This window comes from Apteryx rowi, unplaced genomic scaffold (assembly GCF_003343035.1).
Source record: "Apteryx rowi isolate R43461 unplaced genomic scaffold, aptRow1 scaffold_14, whole genome shotgun sequence".
In the NCBI taxonomy this organism is placed as follows: Eukaryota; Metazoa; Chordata; class Aves; order Apterygiformes; family Apterygidae; genus Apteryx; species Apteryx rowi.
This window is the reverse complement of record NW_020447641.1, coordinates 2227460-2254199: the sequence shown is the minus strand read 5'-3', so window position 1 is coordinate 2254199 and position 26740 is coordinate 2227460. Positions and strand designations below refer to the sequence as shown.

Sequence of the window (26740 nt, the reverse complement as noted above, 5' to 3'; positions counted from 1 at the left end):
AGTTTTTACCAGAAATTACACCAATCAATCTGTGGATGGTAATTGGAGTCCAGGAAACAAGGAATTGGCTCTGTATGTTAAAATTTTAATAGCTCCAAACAAAAACAATGAAAGCCTGTGTATACTAGCTGTTCTGTTTTGACAGCCTAACACCCAGTGACTACTTTGAATTACTTTGGGTTTGAGAGGCTACCATTTAGTTTCACTGAAATTTCAGTAGTTGAACTGAAGATATTTTCTCAGATGTTTAACATAGCTTCTTAGAGATGAGATGTCAGTGGTATCTGTGTGTAGTGATTCTTAGATAAAACATTTTCCATGTTCTGTTTGGTTTATACTGCAAGGCTGTAATTGTGGGCTGTGTAACGAATCCATCTTGCCGTTGTATGAAATGTGTTCTGTTACAATTTTTGAGAAACTCTGTAATCATCTGAAGGTCATAGTGCTGAATGGCTAGCACATGCTTTTTTTTAGTATGGGATATAATGAGTTATCAGTGTTTCAAACACAAGTTTCGGTCTTTAGTTTTAACTCTGAAAGGAGAGCTGTTCTTTCTCTAAACTATATACAGACCAGTTGGGAGTACTGCTATTAGTTTATCTTCATTGAATGCTGGGAAACTGAGAACAGTGAATTTCTAACAAAGACCTTAAATAAAAGTGTTTCTTACAGTTCTGATAGACTATTTGTAGTACTGTGTACTTAGCATTTCAAACTTTTATCATGCAAACATAATCAGACCGTAAGTCAAACCTGAAGCCTGTGGCTTTCATGACTGTTTTTCTTCATTAGGTCATTGGAAAAGAGGGTTCATTTTTTGCTGACTTTTGTTCATTTGTGGGAAGAGGATCATGTTCCTATATCTCCAAGTAAATCTGACAGTTGTTTGGATGTTGTCTGTAATACTTTCTTGACTGGTACCAGTTATTCCATTAGGAGAACAGCATAGCTTTTCATAGTGTTGTTTCTTCCTAGTCCTTTATTAAATTGTTGCATCCTCTTGTTCAATACAATACAGCTTCAAACTTGTTAATAATTTTCAGTAGATTTATATGTGACTTTTCAGTAGTTAATTTCACCATGTGTCTATTGCAGAATTTGTTATCTTCAGTTTTGGTTATATATTCTGTTCATTAAATATTAAGGCATGAGTGATGCATATTTTTAAACCTTAGTTCTATGCATTTGTTCATGATAAAGAAATGCAAAGGAAGAACAGAACACTTGCAGGATTCATCTGTCCTAAAGCAATCATAGAGTGTCAAATGATAAATGTCACCTGCTCATAAGGGGTTTTTGGTTAAGTATGCAAATTCTCCAGTCCTTCTCCAAAAGTACATAGCAGAAAAAGCTTATATCTCTCCAAGTATATAATTTTTTAAACTTGCTCCATTTTTAGTTGTTTAGACTTTTTATGTTATTTTTATTCATGATCTTTTATTTCTTTAGAATTTCCTATAGTTAGTTCCTAGTTCCTTCTGTAGCTACCAAGCTTTGGTATTTTTCTTCTTTTCTACACTTGAATCTAAAGACCCTTGTTAATTTCTAGACATAATTAATAGATTTTTTTCACATTTCTTGTCAACCTCAAAGCTATCTTCTTGTGCTTATGATTTGGTTATCAATAAACCTCAAAAATGCTGTGTGCCATTTTAGCCTTTGATGCCATTTTAGTTCCTTAGTTCCACTTTTCATAGAAAGAAGTTTTTGTTAGTTTTAATTCGGTTTAAGGAAGTTGGAGTTATTCACAGATTTGTACGGAAAGCTGAGAATGGATTTTTCTTTATATATTTAAGCTATGAATATGCATCTCTTCCCACTGAATTTCACGACTGACTGCAAAAAAGTCAGATTTTGACTGCTGTTTAAGAAATTCATTTAATTGCTTTAACATCATGAGTTTCTATCTCCTGCTTAGTATTAATTTCTACTCATATGCAGATTCAGAAATCAGAGATGACTGTGCAGATGTAGTGATAAGTCTGTTGTGTAATCTTTCTAGTTTTGTTGTTTGTTGAATTAAGGGAAACTTTTGCAGCCTGGTAGAAAGCAGATTTTTGTTTGTGCTGTTGGGTTTGGAATCCTTGGTGCAAGAGGTGTGTCATACTCATGAGGAAAAAACTTTTGTATTGATCAAAATGCTTTGTAAGCTTAGTTAAAAGTATGATTATGTTAGATATTAATATATGGCAACTCATGACTTTAAAATACAAATAGAACAAATAAAGTTACTTACAGTGACAATGGAGAATCACAGCAGTTAGAGAGTGTTAGTTAAATTATTTAAAAATTACCTTACATAGTTAGATGGTTTCAGTTTTATAGTCAGCATGTTAAGAAAACTCTAAAAGTTGTATTCAGTATAAAAGAAACACTTTTGTGGTTTTGTCATTATTTCTTGTTTTATTCAATATTTGAGGCTATTTCTCAGAACTTACTGTTTCATGCCAGTACCTGGAATGTGGCTTATTTACTGAGATTTTTCAGTCACTGTTTAATATTTTGCTGTTTTAATTCACTGAGGGTTTAGTGAAATTAGTATATATTAAAGACATGAGTAGTACTTTATGTTGAAGAGTGAAATTACTTTGCTTCCACAAATAGTTAGGTTTTCCATATAGGACATAAAGAACGTGTGATGTGGCAATGATATAAAAGACAGGAGATGATTCCACATCTTTAGGTGAAAAAAAGACTGTGCCGCTTTCTTTTACTTATAGATGGATATGCAGAGTGAGAGTTTTATGTGATTCTTTGACTAGAACTAAGTAGAACCTGTGTTTTAAAGGGAAATATTAGGATTTGTAGTGAGGTATTGTGTAGACTTGCAATTAAATTCTGAACTGTAGCTCCAATATATTGTTGAGCACTGTCTTACTGTTTTGCCCTTTATTTTGCCATCTTTGCCTAATTCAGTAATACTGAAAAATCATTAGGGAAGAGAGCTACTGTTTACTTCAGTAGCATTTTTTCTGTGGTTGTTGGTAATGGAACAAGCTGCTTTGCATGGAGTATAGAATTAAAGTAGTGCTTAAAATGTTGCTGTTACTTTGATTTCCTAAAGTATTCCTTGATTAGGGCAGAGAGGAGTTTCTCAGTTTGAGTAAACAGTTCAATCATGTCACTAGGGTAAATTGTGCAAAAGAGGCTTAAAGGGGGAATTACAAGGGAAGTAGTAGGTGGATGGAACGCTCAAAAACTAGGTTAGAATATGTTTGGAAACTGATCCGGAGTAAGGTTGGGGGGGAGGGGGAAGAAATGGCAAAGACATTTCTCTCTCAGTCACAGATACAGTATTTAGATTTGATGCTTGATGGATTTGATTTATATCTTTCTGCCCTCCAGTGTAGTCCAGAACAAATATCTTTGTCTTTCTATTAGTTTAGACAGAAGTGAAATAACAGCAGAAAGTACACTGCTGTTGAAGTACGTTTTAATTTGTAGACTGGCTGTTTGATTAGCTCTCGATCTTAAAAAAGAAATGGATGCAGTCTGGTGTTCTTATTGCCAGATGTGACCCTGTCATTCTTCTGCCCTGAAAGTGAGTACTATTTATCATGTGATTACTTCAGAAATATTTGCACTGATTATGCCATAGAATTGTGTGATTTCAGTATTAAACTCTTACTGTAATGCGGAATATGTTTGTAGAGCCTGTTGCCTTTTTAATACTGGTGCAGCTACTGTTCTGGATTATGAAAACAATATGAAACTGAGCTGTTTTGAGTTTGGGTTTTTGGAAAGAAAATGGGTAATGTAGCTATGACAGTTTAGAAATGCATTTTTTTTGGTGCCCTGTAGTTTGTACTCAGCTTTTGTATATTCAACTTCAGTGTCTAAATAGGCTGTTACAGTTTTATTTCCTTTTTTAAAGGTGCAACTTTGCATATGCTTATAGTTAAATTACATCACTGATAATTTCCCTTAATTCTAGATTTTTGGGAAGGAAAAATATCTTGTTAATCTGGAAGGAGAACACTATGAATATTTATTATTTGATCTTGCAAAGAAAGTATTTTTCTATTAGATACAATTGTTTTATGAATAATTTTAGTGTTTTTCTTGTAGTACAGGTTATGATCCTGAAGTCTGTCATAATGAAGTATAAGAGGATTTTGCTGTGTATTTTCTAGGCTCATATCTTAAAAACTCTGAGATAAATTCACACAGCAGAATCATGTTACATTTTAATGTTAATTATCTGAATCACAAAACTTTGAAAAATTCCATGGTTTTGAACATGCCAGTACTGACATCTGTTTTTAATTTAAATTCTTTATTCAGTTATGTTAAATGTTACTACAAATCTTGCTTTAGAAACAGTGAGTGTGGTGAATTTTGTTGTGAATATAGGATGTCTCTCTTTTTTTTTTTTTTTTTTGCAAGGTGTTACCTGAAGTAGAAGGTTGGAAGGCCCTAATTTACTTCCATGTTAACTCCTATTAAGTATATGGATCTGGTTTTAAAATCACATTTAAAAAATACTCACTCTGGTTTAGAAGATATTAACTAAGGAAAAAAGATGTGGCTTCTATATACTTTCTTTGAACAGTAAAATATTCACAGGAGATACTGAAATGGAAATTTCCTCACCTTAGAATAGAACTCTTTACAGGAAAGTCCACTGGTCTATTGAGTTGGCAAAAACAAAGCATATGGTAAATGAGTTAACAGCCTGGCCTTCCAATTCTGTTAGCTGTTTACCTAACCAGTCCCCTGTGATCTCCGATCTTCTGAGGTGTTGAGCAGTGTGTGCTCCCGTTTAATGGGACATGAGTGCTCAGAACTGAGTCCACAGAGATTAATTCTGTTAATGTTTTCAGCCTGTCTTTCATAAACAATAGAAGACAAATGATTCAGTCCAATAAAATTGAAGAGCTGATTAGAATACCTGTATATGGGTATCCTACTCTTTCAGGTTATTTAGAACTGCAAATATTTGTTGACAGACTTCATAGTACAGTTGTACCTTTGAATACCAGGAGCAACAAGGGTAAGGTATGTGCCTGTTCATCTTAAATCTATCTGATGGGAGCTAATAATAGCACTAGGAAATACCTTATATTCCAGTTGCGTTCAGTGTATTACAGTGTAAATACATTGGCAACTGTGGGAATAGTTGAAACAACTTGGGAGAGCTATGATCGATGAGGAGATTCTGTGTGCATCTCTGTGCCTGTGTTTAAAGAATTCATGTTTATCTTAAGATCCGGTATTTATTATTTTGGTAGCAAATTCTGTAGGTTTACTGGCTATTTTAATTGCATTTGCTGTGGGAAATACTCTAAAATGCTTTATTGTACTGTGTGTAGTCATATAATATGGTAGAGTTAACACCAGGATGAGTTTGTTTTATTCCTGTGCTATAGACTTTATTTTGAGTTCATTATTTACTCCAAATCACTGTTTAGAAAGTGCCTCGAAAGATATTTTGTTTAAGGAATTGCTGAGTTGAGTTTAATAATCTTAAGAATCCGTACCTTTAATAAAGATCAAGGAGGAAAGTTAGGGTTATAAGGGATACACCTTACTCTATACCTGTTTAAACTGTGAAGGCAGTTCCATTGCTGATAGTAGTAGGATTCTGTGTAGTTATTTTCATACTAGGTTTGTCCTAACTGTCAGAAAAATAGGTGGTATGATACAACCTGTACCAAACGATTAATTTCTGTCTACTTATCCACTGAGATACAGCTTAAATATATATCTTTAAATGAGAAACACACAAAATTGACTTTTCTGAGTGGGATTTGTGCACACTACTGGTTAAACACTTCGTGGTTTTTACATCGGATAAAAATAGTAGCCCCAGAATTGTCCTTGACACTTATGTAGCTGGCAAATAAATACAAGGAAGTGATATTTGGATGACAGGGAAGTTGATACTCTCTGCCCCATGCCCTCCCTCCTTCTCTCTCTTTCCCCCCCGCCAGCTAGCTGAAAGTACTTGTTTTTAATTTGTATCACTTGTTAATGCTCTTAGTGATAAACATGAGTGTTAGGAAAATTCAAAAAATGAGAAATTATTGCCTAATTTATTACCCTAAAAAGCATTGATGTAATGGTTGACATTTGAAAAATTGCAAAAAAGTCTTAATGATTTAACCTTAGAATTAGTCTGCATATGAATGATACAGAGAGTTAAAACTGCAAATATTTTAGATTTATTTTTAAAGAACTTTCTAAATTATTGAGTCTAGAGCATTGTGTGAAGATATAGGCATTTCTGCAGTAACATATAGGCTGTGAAGAAGCTGATCTGGACTGAATTGTGGTGTTGTTTTAAGAAACTAACATTGAGTTAGTTTACAAAACTGGCATTCCGTAAAAAATATTTTTAAGTCTCAGTGTTAATTTTGGCTTTAATTGGCAAGTTCTACATCCTCTTTCTGGAAGTGAATGCCCACTTAAGACTCACCTGCTTAAAAAGAGCATTGGGGTAAGTCTGACTAATCAGGCTGATTGGTTTGTCTGTTTTAGCAAGCTTATGTTGCAGTATGTTGGTGCTAGGGCAATGTGCAGATAGATGAAAGGAAATTCTCATCACTATCTTCTAGTTATTGGAGTCAAAATATCTAAATTCAGTTGCAGTGTTTGTTGTTCTGATAATTTTAAAGGATTTGTTTTAACTCATGCAAAAAGGTATTAATGACATGAATTGCCTGAGTAGATACTTTCCACATTGATTATTTTTATGTAGTTGAATGAATCATGATGTTAAGCACAATAAAATTTGTGAAATTTGAATTTTAAATTCCTCTTTTGGCCATGCTTTCTCCTCTTTAGCGTTTGCTAAATACAACCCTGCCCCACCAGATTTCTGGATTTTTGTCCAGAAGATGATTGAAGTGCCTCAGTAATAAACTTTACTTAATATTTATGAAAATACTACATAGTACTTCAGTCACTGTTCTCTCTAATTGTTTATCTTTTTTTCAACTCAAAAAGCAGGTTTGTTCTATCCTAAGAGGCTTATTTCTTTCGTTGGTGTATTACTATCTCTTATCTTTTTGAAGAGCCTTATTGTGTTTCTTCTCATTGTTAACCTTCTAAATCCTTCTTGTCCTCAATTTTTTCTTTTACTGAAATTAAGTTTTACATGACAGTGTTTTACTGTTCTATGAAGTTTGGAATCATCTTGGCTTTTGGGTGAGTACAGAACTATGACTCTATTTAAGTTATATACAAACTAGTAGTTATTTTACCTATGTCTCATTTCAGCTCAGTAACATTTTCACTAAATAGCGAGTGCAGTGTAAGCTGGATTTCTTGGTAGTGCAATTGGACGAATTGGGATATAGCCTGTGCGAAGTTCTGTGTGTATGTGTAAGAAATGGAGGCCAATAACTTGAAATGTAATGACTGTGTCCTACAGAGCAGTGGATGCAGGTTCATAGCCACAGAATGAGCAGCAAAGCTGGTGGAGCTTGTTCTCTTCTGAATTTGTTATTTAGGGCACCTAGACATTCCACAATAATAATCCCTTTGCAGAACCTTTACCTTGCTCCTGTTGTCTCTTCCATACTTACCCCTTATCATTTTACCTTCAAGGTAATTACTGTCTCCTTCTCTTCAAAAGCCATTTACCTTTGTATCATCTGTACTACTCCCTCCTTTTCTTGAGGACACTGTTTTAAGTTCACTCCTTTAATTAATGGAGAGGAAAAAAGCAGTACATACTCTGCTGGTTAGATACTATGCCAAACAGGCCACAGTAGGAACTTCACAGTTAACCCTTCTCTGAAGAAGTTAGCAGTAGGTGAGATCTCTTTCTTGTTTCTACACGTTTTTAGAAAATGGATCCTTTAGATTGCAAAAATAATTACAAAACCAAATATGCAAGAATTGTAAAGTGTCAGGGCTGCTTGCTCATTCAGCCTCCTTCTATGGATGCATTTTTAATAACATTCTGGAAATATTTATAATTTTTTAAGTTTTGAATAGTTTTAGCAATGGATTGCTTAGTTGTATGCAAAAATGTTCGCCTTGTAAATTGAAAGCAAACCATGTAATAATAATCTTTTCCAGCTGAAGAACAAATTATGCTTTACACAATTTTTCAAAAATAAAAATCTTGCAGCAGTATTTTCCAAGCCAGATATTTTTCTTGCAGATTTTCTGCAGGATAACTTTCATCATACAGTATTGTGCTGTTTTTCTACAGAACCCTTACTTCACCTGAGACCTAGCCTGGATACTGATCATGTAGTGATTTCAGTATTCTCCTGCTTCATTGATGTGTAGCCCCAATGCTTTATACTTGGTGTTTTTCCAATCCTCCTGTAAAGACAGGATTTTCTCGAGGCCATTCTCTCTTAGAATGAGCAACAGCATCTCTAAGCATTGTACAAAAAGTAATATATTTTTACTGGGATGCATCAAATCACTTAACTCATTTATGTTTAAAGTTCTCCTGGCTCCTTTTGCAAGTGACATAACTAGGATTAAAACTTGCTTATACTTCTGTTCAGCAGCTTCCAGAAGACTCAAAAAATGCTTGCGTTCAGGCTTCGTGACAGTACGATTCCTCTCTGTTTAGGGAAATGGACCTAATTATGTCCTTTGTATGTACAAGGCATGTATAGTGCTGTCTGTCTGCTTGTTAAAGTGATAACTATTTTAATCCAATAATGGTTGAAAGCATATTTATTTGATTTGTGAACTGTTGTTTTCTTGGCCAGCACTGTTTGAAAATTATCTGATATCTGTTTATATGAGAATTAAGCTCAAAGTAGAAGTACATGGTGAACTACTGTTTCAAAATTAAGTTCTCTGGATCAAATGCAAACAAAACTCTAGTATTTTAAAGGTCTCTGTAAAGAGCATATGCAAAAAAACCCCTGGTTAATGTTTTAATTTATCAGAAGTTAATTAAAAAAAAATCAGTTTAATACAAAATAAAAACCTCAAATAGATGTTGCCTTTTTGTTATCCCTAAAAAATTTTTGATTAAAAAAATCTGGTTTCACAAGGAATTCAAATGAGCAGACCTTGTCTGAAAGTAAATTAGTTCTCAGTCAGAAGATTCAGCGTTAAAATCTTGACTTAAAATAGCTCTACTGCCCCATCTTTATACTGGCTCTGAATTGTATATTGAATTATCTCATCAGTCTTCTTTATAGTAGCTTGTACTTTAATGCTGTTTACCTGAATGTTGTGTCAGTCTGCTTATTGCCCATATTGCTTGTACCAATCTGCTACTGGATGATGGTTTGTTTTTTGCAGCATCTGGTTTTACTGGTTGTGTGGTAAATCAGAGTGGATAAACTCACTTCAGTGGTATATAGACAAAGTGGTTTGTGTGTTTATCCTTGACTACATCACAATTTTTTTCCTTCTCATGAAATCTCACTTTTTTTTTTTTATATAGTTCACAATGGGAAAGTGAAACCTCTCAGTAATTCTGCTCACATAGACATGCCTGTTTACTCTTGCTCCCATGATGTATTGAGTACTTCAGTAGTTAAGACATAAATTAGAATGGAAGTCTTCAGTGTTCAACAGTAAGGGCTGGAATAGAGGTTGGGCTGTGCCTCCAAATTTCTGGTGGTAGTGCTGTGGATGTTACGACCTGAACGTGTATCAGTGAGGCAAGCTTAGTGGTGAGATACAAAGTATTTTGTTAGATCAGCTAATTTTTGGCAAAATAGACTTTTGAGCACACAACCCTTTTTTCAGGTCTGAGATAGAAGGTAATGTTCTTCAAAACTAAACGGAAGTGGGAAACAGCTGCTCCAGTTTTAACCTGCATTATTAATGGAACCATTTGAAATAAAAAGCAACTGATACCTGTGAAGAAGAAAAGGTGTCAACAGCAAGGGAAGAAATGCTCAAATACAATGTTCTGAGGAAAGAAAAAGAGGGATAATTTATTGAACAGGAAACGTGGTGTGATTAGGTACCTCTTGACACAGGGGAGCAATAAAACCAATGTCTTAAAGGGGTTCATTTTTAGTTTACCTTTTAAAGGGGCTTTTGTAGATCTCCCTTAAAGAATAGAATGGAAACACCAGAGATGCAGTTTTTTTCCTATGAAATATTTTGTTATTTTTGAATAGGTATTTTCTGTTCTTTGTAAGTTGTGCTATAGTGTATAGTGGTTTGTTAGTTTTACCCCTGCAGTTTTATATGAGGGTGCTTGATGCATTGAATAAAATATTCGATATTTTGTGAAGTGTGTGTGTGTGCGCGCACTCATAAGAGCCTGGGGTTTTGATGACCTCATCATGGGGAATGTTTGTTGTGGTAATAACAAAGTCGTCAAGTTTTGAATTTGTTTTGCGGGCATGGTATGTTTCCATTTGCTACTTATTGATCCACATGAGATTTCCTCCAGATTAAAAGATTAATGACATGAGAGGCTATTTGGAAGCTAAATGGGTGGATTCTGGTCCAGTTTTCAAAGCAGGATTTCCTAGTATATAGTTAATGTATGCTTTTAAATATTGCATAATCATTTTCTGTACAAGTTTTGTGCTAATGTGATATGACAAGCAGGGATATATGGTTGGTGGTACCTGCTTTTATATATTTATATGTGTGTTTATATATTTCTCAAGTGGTGGTGGTAGGGAAGTCCATTCTGTTTGCTTAGGATAGAGTATCTTACCTCCTTTCTAACTTGTAGGTAAAGATGTTACATTCAAGCTGATGTATACCCAGTTTGGTTGTTGGTTAACAAAACATGAAGCAAGATGTGAAGAGGCTGTGATGGGTAGCAGTGAAGAAGAATGCTGTTTTCTTGCTGTTTTCTGGCTCCCAGGTGCTGTGTTGGAGGAGGTTGTGCTGTAATGACCTGAGCGGTCTCGCTGCAGAGCGAGGCAGGAGTGAGCTGCCATGGCCAGGAGAGCAGGGGTCCCCCGAGAGAAACAGGACCCATGTCCACAGCTTAAGCTTGGGAAGTGACAGAATTGAGTTGCCTTAACCTAAGTTTACAGCCTGATAGTTTGAGATAAATACACAATTTTAGTTCATGTTGGCACCTGTCCATCAGTTGAAGAATTTTGGAACTGATTTATAAACTGGACAGCCAGGAAATGTAGCGGCCCCTCTGTGGCACAGCATATTCCTCTCCTCTGTTGAATGACACTGATAGAATCAGTGGCATTGATGAACTGTGCACAGCTGTAGTCTCTAATGTCAAATGGTGTCCTCAAGGTGGGATATCACAAGATGTCTGAGCTAATTCAACAGCTGTCTGCTTTTGAAAATGATGTCTCGCTCCCTGCCCTCTCTTGGTTTGACTCTCCAGGGAAGTGCTTCAGTGACTCCTTGGGTCATCCTAGCTTATCCACTGTGAAATAGGTGTTAGTATTCCTACTTTCCAAATGTAAACAGCCTTTTGTAGCTTAGACATGCAGGAGATGTGATACTGTGTTTATTTCCCTGCTTGGTTTTTGGCTGCTCTGTTGACACAGTGCTGGAGTTCTGTTGCAGTTCAGGCTGCTCATTCCAAAAGGAACCACAATGTGAATTTTTCTACTCCTGTTCTCTCTGTGGTATATTCTCTCTTCCTGGAAAGTAAATGTGTCTGGCACACCTGTTAAGTTGCTGGCTGCCAAACAAGATAGCCCTTCCTGCTAGACCCGATTTTCCATGAAAAGTTTCCAACGCAGTTCCTTTTTTGCTGGTCTCAGGCCATCTTTAAAAGGGAAAGCACAGACATTGTACTTCTCTTCCTAAACTGTGGCTTTCCATTTTTAGTGTCTCTTCAGAACCTTGCCTTGCTGTATACCTCATGTTATGGGATAGCTAGGTGTCCAGCAGTTTATTACTGCTTTTAAGTTATTTATGCACATTATCATGCAGACATTTTTATAATCATAAAATGTAGAAATTGACTTTTAAAAATCAAGTTAACATTGGTATTGCTTTCTTAGAATATATCCAAAAGTCTAATGGGCAGGTGGATTTTACGTACTTTGTTCATAATGTGAACTATTTCCTTTTCTTACGCCTTAGAGGAAAGTAGTCTTTCATCCAGCTACAAGTAAATTTTTCATGGCTGTTGTTTTCCTTTTGCATATTCAGCACTTCAAGTCTGCATTTGTAATGGAGTTTCTCACTTAAGTATTTTGAAGCTGCAACGTAAGGATTACTATTAATACAATTTCCTGGTTTTTGCAGGCAAAACAGCTCTGTGTCCTGGAAGTCAGCTGTCTAACAATTTTTTTTAAGTTATTTTTAGGAATTATTTTTCCTCTTTTGTATCCAAAAGACTTGTATTTTTTTCACTCCTGTATAATCTATATTAAGCTAAACAGTACTTCACGTTTTAATTCTGTATTAAAATAAAAAGTTTATGCATATACGCATGTAACTTTTTGTTCTTCTTACATCTCTGAGTGTCTCTGTTTTTTCTGATGTAGCTATGGCATTCAGTATTGCTGTTCTGTTCCTTCTCATTGATGTTAATCTTGTCTATAAAAATGTTTAATCTCTAAATTTGTTCACAGCCACATATCTTCTATTCTTTTAACTGTAATATGTAGTTTTTAGAGAGGAATGAGGTATAATTTGCCGGTTAATCTGTTTGGAAGCTACAATCCAGAACTCTTAGAAAGCAGAAAAGCCAAACACTGTCTCTAGTTTGTTCTCTGTATAGAAACAGCTCTTTGTTAGTTTTTACATTTAAAACTAACAGGATGTTTTAAAAAATAAATTACTGTTTAGCTGGAAGCAGCTCTTGTCTGCCTCTTAAGGAGTAGCAGACTGCAGTTGCAAGAAAAAAGAAGGACCAGAAGACCAAATTAGTAATTATAAAAACAAGCAGGCAGGAAGAGAAAAAAAGTGATAATTAGTTCAGACAGTAGAATAGAAGAGCTATTATGCAGGGATAGAAAAGGAAGCAGGAATGCATATAGATGCATAGACTAAGGAGAAGAAAAAAACACTTAGGCAGGGAAGAAGTTTCAAAGGATCAGAAAAACTGAAATGTATTAGAAGTAGATTAGTGTAAAATATTGTAATGAAAATACAATCTACCTGTTTTGTCCTGAAGACAAGTAGGGAAAGGTACACTCTACTATACTGGTAACTTATCATTAATATATTTAAGTCCAATGATGATTTCCATTTTAAAATCTGCCTGTTAAAGTAGCACATTAAGCAGTTCTTTGCACAAACACTGCAAGTTAGAAAAAAATTGACCTTGACTCATCTAATTTTACATAAAATATGTTGAATTGTTTGACCTTAAGTGGCTTTGCTCTTAATTAAAAAAAAAAAAAAAAAAGAAGTAATAATAACGAGGATGACCAGTTTCTCTGCATCGCTCAGCCACTATCTCCATAGCTTGGCCCTTCCACCATGGGAGCATTAAGTCAGTCTGATCGGAGGAGCACACGTCTTCATGTAAGGAACGAGTATATCTCTTGTTGGGTGTTCTGTCATAAAAAAAAAAAAAAAAAAAAAGACTGCATAATGTTTCATACAAACACTTCAGATATTTCAGGAGAAGTTTAATAAAATCATAAGCTAATATGTGAAGTAGTGGCTTTGTAATGTCTTGTAACTTAAAATTTTTTATTTAACTACTTGAATATAGTTGGGACTTTGTGTCTTCTGCAGTACTGAGATGAAGGGAGGAAGGACATTATTTAACCTACAATTTAAATTTCTGCATAATTCAGATTCATTTGAGAAGCCCTCACAGGCTTGGATTGAGTAAACAAGACCTATCGTAATCAATATTGAGTTACATAATCAGCCCTGATTTCTCAGTTGGATTTCTGTGGACTTGCATTTGTGTGGCTAAATAATTTGTTGCTTTGCTGAAGATGATGTAAAATATAGCATTTCTATCAGCAAATGGACTGGGCTTTTTTTGTGTGCCAATTTTTTTTTTTTCCTGACAAACACCCGATTGAAGTTGCTCCATGCTCTGAAACACTCTTTTCCATGGGTGCCATTGGAGCATGGTAGTGGATATTTTCTTATACTGAACTGTGTAGCGTTAGGAATTTGGAGAGCAAGATGTGGAGTTCAGCTTTTAGTCTCCCACTCACTGAACTGGAAGTTTAGACTGGCAAGCTAGACAGCCTGGGGAACAAAGAACTGGGGAAAAAATGAATTTTGTGCCAGTACTTCAAATGGCAAATAAGATCACTTGGGTAGCTGCAGACTAATTGGTCAGATAAAATTGTGGAAATATTGATGTGCAGTTCAGTCAAAAGAGAATACAATGATACTAGCATAATTAGTGCCAGTTGTCATGATTTTGAATAAAATGTTTTGTTAGATAATCTATTTTAAATGTTGCAGGTTTAACTGATGTAATAAATGGTTGAGATAAGATGCTTAAACTTTCATAAGACAGTTGCTATAGTTGATAGATACTTAAAAACTAGTTAATAAAAATGTAAGTTGGGAATTGTTGTATTAGAAGATTTTCAGTGTAAAATACATCAGGGATGTGGATATGATTTAATGCTTTTTTTTTCTAATCAAGGATATAATAAAGTTATTGGTAGCTTTTGCAGGCAGTAATATTTACTGCTCAAGTCAATAACAACAGCAGTAGGTGGGTCAGCCCCTGTAAGATTGATTCAGTCAAACAGGGCATGTTCTGGCAATGAGGTGCAAGGTCCTACATCCAAGAATAAAGAATACAAGTCATTCTTTCCAGGACAGAAGCAGGATTCTAGTTGGAGGGAAAAAAAAAAAAGAGTCATTGTGAATAATAATTGAGTCAGACTTCTGTAGTAAAGAAATGTTGTCTATATTACTGAGGAATTACTCAACTGGAGCATGAAAAGGCTGGTTTTGACTATAGGTGTGACTCTGGAGACCATTTTTGGTATAGTAAGTCCAAAATCAGAGAAATCGTTGTGTGGGGAATGGAAAAAAATTAGAAAAAGTTACAGTTTTAGTAGTCCAGAAATTATGGTTTTATGGGGACAATTTTGAGGGAGAAGTTAAGTCTGTTTGGTTAATGAAGATACAACTTCACGACCACTTTTAGAGGTGGCTTGAGTACCTTTTTGAAGAAAAATTGCTGTTTAAAGGTAGCTTGTAAGTCTGCAAAAAAAAAAGTTATCTAGTAGATTAGAAATGAAAGATAAATTAATGCGATTGAAATAAAGAGGGGAAGTGAAATTAACTGTTGGAAAAAATAGATGGAAAACAGTGTGGTGGGATTTGTAGCCCATGGAGCTTTTTAAGTAAAGCTTGCAGATAAAATAAGTTGATACAGGCTTGATATATTAAAAAAAAAAGGGGGGGGGAGGAAAGAACATGATGTTTTGGTATAGGCAGCAAGCCAGATGAAATGATTGTTAATCTTGGAATCTATGAACTGTATAGCAACAGAGTACTGTGAATGCTAGCTTAAATTCCTTCCATCTCTTCACATGTGGTTGAAAGTAGGCTTTGAACTTAGTTGTCTGAAGATCATCGTCAGAATGGAGGTCAATAAAATGGAAAATAATCAGCAGCAATTTGATATTTATGCAGTAAACTAGAGCTCCTTGCAACAGAAACATTCAGTAAAACAGAACTTTTACAGAATTTGGTACTGCTGCATTATAGTCCTAGTTTCTAATACAAGTAGAAACGCTTTCCAAAGTCAATGAAGGCTGGGGAACAAATAACTGCTTAAAAATCTTGATCTGCTTTACACATTTTGTTTAAAACTACCACCCCAAAAAATTGGTTGGACTAGCTACAAGATAGCTTTAGGAGGAGGAGAAGTTTGCTATTTATGCTATAGCATTCCTTCCATGCTCATCGCTTTGAAGAGACCCTCCAGATTTTCTTCTTTATTGGCTCTTGAGGCTTGTCTGGGGGGAAAAAAAACAGTTGTCAGTAAGGGGGGAGAGCAAATTTTGGGTTTAACCTGGGAAATACTGTTTTATCTTTGAAGATTTGGTTCAACTCAGCTACTTGTTTTGATGCTTCAGCCCTTATTGTTGTAAGGCTTCCTGGTATCCCCAACAAACTGGTAAGTTTAGAACTGCATGACTGAAGTATTCAAAATCTTAATCTATGGCTCCAGTAAGTAATCTTGAAGTACAATTTACAGAGGTAATGCTCCGTATGGAACAGTCTATACTGACTTACTATAAACCTTTTGTGAAGTGTCAGAGTTGTTTATGATGCAGAGGCTGTGAACTGCGTTTTTGCTTTTGAGTGAGCAGTTTCCACTAGGGCCACTGTCCATTAGCTGACAATCAGTAAGAAATAGTGTAGTAATCAGTAGTAATAGCGACAGATGCATTTTTAATTAAGCTTCTTACAAAACTTGCCTGCTCAGCTGTCTTTTTAAGTTTGGGAGTTACTGGACAAACAGCAGTGTATATTTGCCTTGGAAGGTTGTTGAGAAAATACTTTGCTCTCAAGGTAGTAGATAGCCAGATGCTGTAGGATTTACTTGTTTTCTTTGTTGCCTTTTGTCAATCTTTATTAGTTAATGCAACTTTCACATTTTCTATGAAGGAGCTGGTCATATTTATAAATAGATCAGTTTTTTTCATTTGAAAGTTCCAGGCTTAAATTTTATTGCAACTGTTCAGTTCATTTTCTCCTCTATGCTATATTGCCTGATTTTTGCCTTTTTTCCATTCAAGATACTGCTTGGCTTGTATCTCAACGCATAACTTGAGTTTCCTTTGTAGTAGTGTGGAAAATTTTCTGCTAGTGTTCCTGGACGAAAAGAAAGCTTTTTGCTAAGTTGAAGCCCAAAGCTTAAACATGGATGCTTCTTGAGAGAAGCTGAAAGGACCATGAGTAAATTTGTGACTTACTTTCTGAAAAGATACAAATACGAGACTAATGTCAGTAGCCGGATTTTCCCTTTGAGGAGCTCCATGTGATAGTTCTTTTCTGTCTGCTGCTTTACTGAAGCTTCCTTTATCTTGCTGAGCAGTGTAAGATGATTTGTGTGACCTTGCAGACTTCCATTCCGTGGTTTTTTGTTTACCTAGAATTGGAAAAATTGTGAAAGATATATTCACTTAACATATTTTCTTTACCCGTTAATTGTTTGCGAGCTCCGTTCTACAATACGTACATGCTACATAGAGAACTGAACAGACGTAGTCAGTATGTTCAATTTAAACCAAGAAATCGGTGTTTATTTGGGAGTTTAATATAATATTTTTAGTTTAAACACAAATTATTATCTACAAATCATGTGTAGGTCTTTTTTTTTTAAGGCAACCAGCTTTGGTCATTGATAAGCCACCCTTCAAAAGATGCTTTGGTACTTTCTGGAAGTATTATTTTTGTATGTTTCATATTGTATGCATCATTCTAAGATACATATATATAATTGCTGACCAAGAAAGTCAGTGAAGTGAATAAACTGACTTTGTGAAACTGTCTGCATCTTCGGAAGAGTGAGAGCTACTCCTCCTCCCCCCCCCTTTTTTTTTAATTCCAGTAAGGATGGACTAGTGGCTCACTAAATTAGGATTTCTAGTCCTAATCTAGCAGATCGTTAATGCACATGAGTAATTCCATAGATATCAGTAATGGTGGAGGAGCTGCGCTGAGCCCCAGAAGGCCGGCTTTCCTCTGGGCTTTTCATAGATCACATGATGTGAGTGTTCAGGCACATTGCTTTCAACTCTTTCTTCCACATCACCAGCTGTAAAATGGGGAACTAATGTAGAGAGCCACAGAGTGGTGAGGATAACTAGATGGGTTTGTTTTAATCTTTGAGCTCTATCTTGCAGGAGCTTTGTGTTTTACTCTGTTCAGGTGGTTCTGTCTATATTCTGTGTGTGTTCTTCATATAGGGAGGGAACAAATTTTTTCTTTCCTCAAGGGGCTGTGGGATAATGCTACAAAGTTATCTTTGCTCAGAGCCTACAGTTTCTAGAATCAGATGAAGGAAGAGGAATTGAGGAAAGGAAAGCTTTCAGGAGCTGGTCAGTGATGAAATACTTCTGGTAAAGGGCAGGGGGAGAATAACATGTCAATTGAACCCACTTATTTCCATTCTAGCTTAATGTTGGTAGCAGAGAATTAATTCTGACCAGTAGAGTCCTTTTTTTTGATTTGTTTGTTTGAAAAAGATGAATATTTGGAAAGCCATCCGCTCTGGTTACGCATTCTGAAACATCAGTAATTTGGTGTTCCATGGTGTTAGTGAAACCTTAGCAGCGAATTGGAGTACTGTGGACTAAGGAGCTTAAGTAGGACAGCAGAGGCTTTGTTCACTGAAGGAAGTCTTTCTTTTTTAATGGCATTGGCTGTTGGCTCCATGCCAAAAGCACCTTTTTGAAACTTCTTTTGGATATCAGGCTAATGCTGTCAAGTTACAAAACCAAGAGCAGAATATAAAAAAAAGCAAGGCTTCTTGAGAATGCTGTATTTTTATGCATATATGCAACAGTGGTTCAATGCTAAAAGCAAGATGATAACCTCCCTCTTCCCACAAACACCACCTACGCAACTCTTTTTAAAACAATGACAGGAATCTGACTTTATCTGACAAAAGGAATTTGGAGTGGAAATCTCCAGTTTATATAAATTGGGTTTGTCAGAACAGCATGCAATACAGGCTGCAGTTTCCCAAACACGTTAAAATTTTGTCATCAGGCCCTCTCCTGTCTCTCCCCAGTTTCTATGATTCTGTGGTGAAACAGATCAAGGAAAGCAGTTCTTCTTTGGTGAAGAGAGTGATACAGTGGCAAGAGCAAGTGGGACAGGACAGATGCTTTTGGTTGGTGGTACTTGGCTGCCACTGGATTCAAGGCAACAGCCAGGGTTAGTCCATCGTACAGAATACTAAGAGCAGCAGGCCAGACAAGATCTGAGAGAAACCTTAATTCTGATTTATTCCTTATATATTTTTTTAAATTCATGGCTTTTATTTATTTATTTACTTTTATTCTCACCGGTAGTATATATTTTTATCGTCTTCCCAGTGTTCTCTTTTAGTAAACACATTTTTCTTGAGTCTTGAGCCCAGCAGCATTATGGTGTTCTTTGATTTATCTTCAGGTCATCCTATTGCATGTTGAAATGGGAAGACTTGAATTGTTAATAATAAAGGTTGACATAATATACTAGGTTTAGGTATGTTATTGAATCTGCAAGACACAGCTTCCCAAAACACCCCTCACCCCAAACTATTTTTTATGTAAATTAAATAAGCTTTGAATTTAAACTGCTTCTGTAGGGTTTTTTTTCTTCATTGACTGTGAATTTTTAAATTTTTTAGCTTGTATTTACTGTGAAGTGTATTTGGATTCAGCATACATAGGACATAAACTTTGTATTTGATGTTGCACTTGCTTGTATTTTTGGATTACTGAGTAACTTCTAAGGAAAATTTATGGTAAATGCTGTTTTAAACTGAAAATCCTGGATTTTTTCACTGTGGCAGATTTTTTAGCATAAAAATGCAAACTTACTCACTAGACTAAAAGTTTTGCTAGGTCATATTGTGCTCATTTATTGTACTGTTGTTTGTTCCTGCCTAATTCCCTAACCCCCATATTACCTCTCACTTTTGGAATTTTCAACTTGTCCTGATTAGAGTATCCTCCGCTTATTGATCAGTACAGAATACAGTAAAAATTCAGTTCAGAAGATGTTTTAATTTATTAAAAATCCTACAACTTTTTTTTGAAGGCTGTTTTATTTTTGACTTATCTTTGATTTGTTTTGTGTCTTTGTTTTGCCATAATGTTCTTAATGACTGAGGATAGGTTTGCTCTCTTTGGAATCTCTTTCTAGACCTGATCATGAACTGATTGTGTATATATAGATTTATTTTAATAAAGGTTTTTAAAATGCAGACTACACCCAACTTAGTCATGCAGCTGTAATTTACATTATTTTTCTTTCAGTGGGTAGTCTTAAGAGTTGAAGTTTGCAACAAGTAAAGTTGCGTTTTGTGTTTTAAAACTGCCAAACTCATCTTTTGTGTTGAACAGTCTCTTAGTTATCTAGTACTAATCTCTGATTATATCTTTGTTATCTTGGAAAACATCCATTTGTGAATGAAAGGATTTTTAGGGGGAAAAAGGCGTAATATTTTCATTGTGAAAGTGATCGGACAAGGGCTACACAGAACTTAAAATGCAAATACTGAAAGCTGTTTATAGAGAAAGACCTAGGTGTATGCCTGCACATACAATTTGTTGTTCTGGTATGTAACTGGTATATATACATAAGACTAACTTAACTTCTATCCAAGTAGCAAGCTTTCCCTCAAAGCACAACTCATAAGTAAATTATATGTTGTTTCTGGTGATGGTTTTACTCTTAGCTAATTCTGGGTGTTTTTGTTTCATTTTATTTTTAAGGATCAGTTTGATAACCTAGACAAGCATACGCAGTGGGGCATTGACTTCTTGGAGAAATACGCAAAATTTGTAAAAGAAAGGATAGAGATTGAGCAAAACTATGCAAAACAACTGAGGTAAGTTGTTTTTTTTTTTTTTTTTTTCCTTTCAGAAGAATCTTAACAGTTACTTAAAATCACTGCATCATATTATGGACAAGTATGTAATTTCATGGTTAAAGACCATTTTTCATTTACAGAGTGAATTAGTTCTTTTCATGACAGACAAGTTTTTCTCTACTATTCCAAAGCAGAGAAAATTTTCTTTGGGTATATGCTTGCTTGCTCTTTTTCCCCTCCCCCTCCTTCAAATCTTTGAACAAGAAAGATATGTTCAGTGGAATTTTAAGATTAAAAACTAAACAAAAAAGCCCTACTAACGCTTTTCTGCTGACTATCAGTTTGTTTGTAGCAAACTTCTCATGTTATCCAAATCTACTTTTGTGTGTGTGTGTTCAACCAGTTTCAAGCCTCTGCTACTAATTAATTTCTCATGTTGAACTGGCAAGAGCTACACTACGTTGTGTTTGAAAAATCTGATTAAAATCGTTGAGTAGAACTTCAGAAGGTGGCAGATCTTCCTGTCCTCTAAAGCGCACCCTTTCCATAGCTGGTCTTGTCCATTTGGGTGAGGCTTTGTAGCCCAACCACCCTTTGTCTTATCTCCAGTTTACTTTCTATTGCTGCCAAGTGAAATACCTTTTAGATCCAACAGGAGTTTCTCCTCAGCATCATATAAGGAGAGTAGCAGCAATGAACTGGCACAGAAACACATTCTTCTGAATGAAATAGGATTGATTTTTACCAAAAGCACACAGTGCATGGAGACCATGATTTAAAATAAGCGAGTGCTAAGACATTGGCATTTACAATAATCCTTGCTGTCTTGCATTACCTTGGGGTCCCAATTGAAGCTTCTACCAAGCCTGTGTCAGACTTCAGCTGATAGCAGCTTCTCTCCTTTGGTGTCCTCCATCTTCTCATCACTGACAACTAGATTGTCATCAGATACAGAGCTGAGGAATCCTTTCTCATAAACACAGTAGTGAGGTTTATTGCTGAGGGGATGGATATTCTCTGTCTAGGCTACTCTTTTACCTTTTCTGCTTGATTTCTTTATCATCTTCTTTTGATCCAGTTGCTAAGATTATGCCACACTACTTTACTGAAGGATTTTTTTTTTTTCTTGAAAGGAAGGAAATAAATACTTCCCACTTTTCCAAAGCTGGCGTAGAAGAACTTCAGGAGGTAAAGGAAAGTTTGAAGCATGCACAACACCAGTTTACATCCCAGTGTTGCTTTGTTTTCAGTTTTCAGTTTAAAAATGGAAACTTGTTTTATTTGCACAGATCTATCCAGATCTTTTCCTTAAATAGTGTGAGCAAGTGCCATTTTGCTTAATTATATTTGAAGGTTCATTTCCCACAGCTAGCAAGATGAAAGGCCACATTATTACTTTCAGATTTGATTAAAAATGGGAAGTCTTTTCTGTGCAGCATTTTACATTTGGGTAAAACATTGATTTTTCTCAAAGTATCTTTTAAAAGCAAAAGTGTTATGTAGAGTACAACATTTGTCAGATGACTGGACTTACTGTGTACGTTCAATAGGTATGCCAGTTTTGGGAAGCCCTGATATTGTTGCGCGTGTGTTGTACAGTGCATGTGTGCGCTTCCTGCTTGCTGCCAACCAGCGTCTGGACAGCACACAAAAAAGAGGGTGACTGACTTTCTGCCAGCAGACCAGTTCTTGTAGCTACTCTTGGATATTATTTCATAGGTATTCCTTGGGGGAGCGCTGGTAATAGTGAACTGTCTTATGATAGCACCTTGATTTCAGCCATAATTTCTCTTGAGGATGCTCACTGATGTTAACTGTGTAAAAGTGAAGAGTCATAAGGCCCCAGGGGAGACTGAGGTCAAGTGGAGCTTTCGCATCCAGAAAAGTTAGCAATCCTTCAACTTGCTCCTGAGAAGCTCTGAGAGAGATGATCTTGGGATGGGCTGTGGTTCTGTGGATTTGAATGCTGGCAGCATATGGCCTGTGGGCTGGATTTTCATATCTCTGATAGATATTTTTTGTTTGTCTTCATTTTTTCCCTTTTGTAATCAAATATAACCTGAAAAATACTGTGTTGAGAATCTCTTCATAATGAGCTCTAGAACTGAAATTTATGTCCTTATTTAGTAGAAATATAAACAATATGGTCTGTGGCCACCTCTTGGTAGTCCTAGCTCTGTATTAGTACTTAGATGGGAGACCAAGAAAAAACAATTTTAACAGGAGAGATAAAGCTAGTGAGGTACGTGGTGGTATATTTCTTCTGCTTTGATTTCAGTGTGGGTCACCAACTTGCTGTTAAGGTTGTTGATGGATCTGAATTTTGTAGACTTAAACCCAAGGATGATTACTTGAGTTAATTTTTTTTATAACAGTTTTCACAAATTAGAGTCCGTGTCCTGGCAGAAATTCATACTCACTTTATGTGTATACCCTTGCATTTTGATAAAATATTTTTTCCATGCTGTTATGACTTAGTGATGAGACTTTCCTGGGTACAACAGCTGTTCTGAGCCTTCTGGGAGATCGAAAGCAAGTGATGCACATAAGCTTAAAAAGAACTATTTGAATGCACTTGCTATATTATTATTGTATGAAGCTATTGAAATTGATAGTTTATGGTTGTTGAGTAATTCTGGAAATGCTAACGAGAATCTAGTCCCAATACTGTTTTTAGGTCACAAGTCATTCCTTGCTATTCTTTGATAGGTAGTTGTTGATATCGAAAAAAGTGCTTAAGTGTCACTGGTCAAGAAGCTGAGGACGTCTGTGGAGAAGAAAAATTATGTGCAAACCTTGTCTTGTCTTTGTCTGCAATGTGCTTAGTTCTCCCAAATGCAATTATATTCTCATTTTGAGCATACTTAAAGGAAAATCTTACGGTTTGTGTGGCTTAGGTCTCAAATAATGTATTGTGGTATCCCAAAGAATATGAAGGTTATTGGCTGTTACTACGTTACAGGGACCTGAATCAGGACAGACATATTGCAATGTACATTGTATACTAATAGAGTTCAGTTTAATTATATGACTATTTAATTTGTTCTTATTTTATAATTGGAAAGAAATCGGATTCTAGTATGTGTCAAATTACTGGGCTCTCGCAAAATTTTGTAATTGAATTCTCAGATGTTGTTTTTGATCAGGCAGTCATTGTTCCTTAGCAGGGGAGGGGTGAAGGTCTGTTTTGTTTACTTCCTGCTCACGGCACACACAATCACGGTGGAGGTTGACTCCCTTCTTGTTCTGTCCGAAGCATTATGACACTTTTGAAGCAGGAGTTCCACTTTCTGTTATGTTAGGCAGTAGTACAAGTTACACGTGTAGTTACACATTAAACCGCTATGGAAGTAAGATTTCTGAATTTGGTCGGTTTCTCTTTATTGTCAGCTAAAGGAAATGGTGAGGCTTGTTCTTGAACTAGTTGAGTGTTTCCCTTTTAAAATTGTACATCATAATCTCTGGAGATATCTAGTTGATCTGAGCAAACTTAATTTTAGCGTTTTTAGTATTTCATTCTGCACACTATTATGTATAACTGGATTATTTTCTAAATATATTAATGTATGCATATATCTAATCAAATTGAGACCTACCTACCTAAGTTGTTATATGCAGAAACTTGGAAAAGTTATTTAATATCTGTGTAGGCTCAAATGTGAGGTTGGGAACACAAATTATCACCATATGGGTTTGTCAAATCTGTTTTCCTTTGATTGGAGCTGAGAGTTTAGGCCGTTGATTATTATCCAAATGTGGATGTGGCAGATTTTTTTATAGTGATGTTTCTGCAAGCCAAAACATGTGAATTCTTAACTGTTCCAAGGATATTCAGTTTTGTAAACTCAATTCCACATTATAATTTTTTAAAGATTCATCTCTTCAGTTAAAAGCCTTTTCTGATAACATGATGTTACTGAATGCTGTTCATTGTCATTGTCTGTTTTCACACAGTTTGTGTGTTGATATGCAGTCAATGAAGCCATCAAAACCCTATTGGAAAGTATTACTTTCCATATAAATTTGAAGTGCCTTACAGCTCTAATTGCATTGTTTTATAATTTGTGAAGACAGACTTCAAAATTTTGCTTCCAGACTCTTTTGTAATACAATGTGGAGCCTGTAGAAGTTTAGTATAAATAGATGCAACAATACTTGAGCAGTTGCCTTCACGCAAATTCTACAGTATTGTTGATGTTACTCCCATTTCTGCATTCTGTAATGGGTGACTGAATAAAAATGAGTTTTGAGTTCATGAACCCAATTTTTGTACAAATGTCTATAAAATTTTATACAGATGTTATATGTAGTTGCATAAATCATTTTAATTGATTAAGTAGGGTGCTTTTTGAAACTTCCTGCTACATGACTGAGGTGCTTGTTCTCTTAAAAATTAGTAATATAGTCCAGGTTGCTGTCTCACTAGTGTTCACCTGAGACTGACTTATACTGAGAAGAGAAGCTGATAAGATTACAGGAGCAGCACAAATTGGATGTGATTAGTCCTGTATGAAATCTGCTTCCAGATGGCTGTAAAACAGAATGTGGTAGAAGTCTAGATTGTGCTTCTAGAGAGGATTAAAGTTTCATCAATCTATACGTTCATAAGGAAGTGTAGAGCAATTTGTCCTCTAGATTTAGTCCAGTTCTTATGGTCTGCGATTACTTCTATGGTTTTCCTCTAAACCCAGGAGCACTGTTGCTTAGATCTGTCACTTGCACTTTTGTGCTTTTATTTCCTTGGAATAAAAAGGAAATTGGAAGCATAAGGAAGAGTCTGCATTTATTTTTAATTTAACTGCAACATCCTCATGGTGCTGATTTGGCTCAGTATATTTGTGAGTTCATTCATTTGTCCATGGAGAAGGTCATAAAAAGTGGCAGTCCAAGATTGCTCTACCATCTTTGTGAAGGACTTCTGCTCTGAGTGAGCTCACGGTATTGTTTCAGAGACCTTTGTCATCTTCACCATGTCTACCAACATCACTAACTGATGTTAAAAATAATTCCTTTGTTGGTAGTGCAGGTGTTCATCTGCTAAGAAGTGGATGATAATTGATCTGACTGGTTCATGGTCATTTCTGATTACTGCTAACATCAGTGGGATTTCTGTTGATGACCAGGGAACAAAATATTCAGATTCCGTTGCCAGGCTTTTGTTTTCTCTCCTTTCAATTATAGTAGAAAGTTAAATTCTCACTAAAATACAAGAGGACTTAGCAGTGTGACAAGAGTAACTTGGTGAAGTAAGCAATTATTTTAGATTCTTATTTTTAAGCTCTGATTTAAGTGCTCAAGCATATATGTATATATACACACATATACATACATACCTATACATATATGTACATACCTGCATATACCTACCTACATACATAAAATCTCCAATGTAAGGAGACCTGTACAGATCTGACTGGGGAGTGGGGGGGGGGGCAGGTTGCTCATGCTTTCTCCTTCTCCAGCTAGGCATTGACAAGGACTCCTGTTAAATTAACTGCAGTTGAAGCAGGGTCAGTCCAGATGTTCTAGTAAGGATGTGTTTACACAAGTGTTTTAGTCCGAGTCAGGAATGCTCTTTACAAATGAATCTGCTGATTTGTTCCCACTTATGCTGTAGGTCACTTGTGGAGGAGTCTGAAAGTACACAAACTGGACTTCTTTCCAGTGAAACTGAGTTGTGGGAAGTGCACTTGTTAATGGGTGGTTAACCTGTGGCACCAGGCTAGTGCTACTCTGAAGTAAAGCCTCCTGAAATTCTTAGAGTGTGAACACTGAGTCCTTAGCATCATTCCTTGGCTTTAAAGATCTATTTAAAGATCTAAACCTTGGAGTGTTCTAGACAGACTAGTCCAGTTCCATATTTGGATCCAGAGAATTAGACACAAGTTTAGGTAAAAATGGTGAAGATCTTCTTTCCCCCCTCACCAGGTGTCAACTGACTCCTCTTTGAGATGGTTGCTTTACTCCTCATATCTTCAGGTCCACCCTCATCCTAACTTCTAGTCAACCTGCATTTTTTTCAAGGATTTAAATTTAATTTCTCAGTTATGTTTGCTTTTTGTGTTGGTGTTCACTGTTTTAAAAAAGCATTTATGCTTCATTTATTGTTCATATGCATTCTTGCTTTCTCTTTGATATAAATTCTGCATTTGTTTGTCATTTCATACTTATTAACTTTGAAGATTGTAGCTTGTATTGTTTTTTGAGCCTTATAACCTGATCACACAATGCCTCAAAACTATATGTTCCTGTGATCCTAAATGCAGACAAGATGAGTAATGACTAATTAATGTAAATGGAATCATGATTAAGGTAGCTTGACTTTTATTAGGAGGAAGGATTATATAATATTTTTTGTCTTCCTGGAAATAGTAAACAGTCACA

The 26740-nt window shown here is 35.7% G+C and overlaps 1 protein-coding gene across 3 annotated transcripts in view; it reads left to right on the top strand.

The window, feature by feature from the left end:
• Positions 1–26740, top strand: part of FNBP1L (formin binding protein 1 like) — a 63896-nt gene that overhangs the window by 11752 nt on the left and 25404 nt on the right. For all 3 annotated transcript variants that reach the window (XM_026057501.1, XM_026057500.1, XM_026057502.1), the window contains exon 2: positions 20259–20374. In XM_026057501.1, the coding sequence (XP_025913286.1) occupies positions 20259–20374 (116 nt within the window). The remainder of the gene's footprint in view (positions 1–20258; positions 20375–26740) is intronic.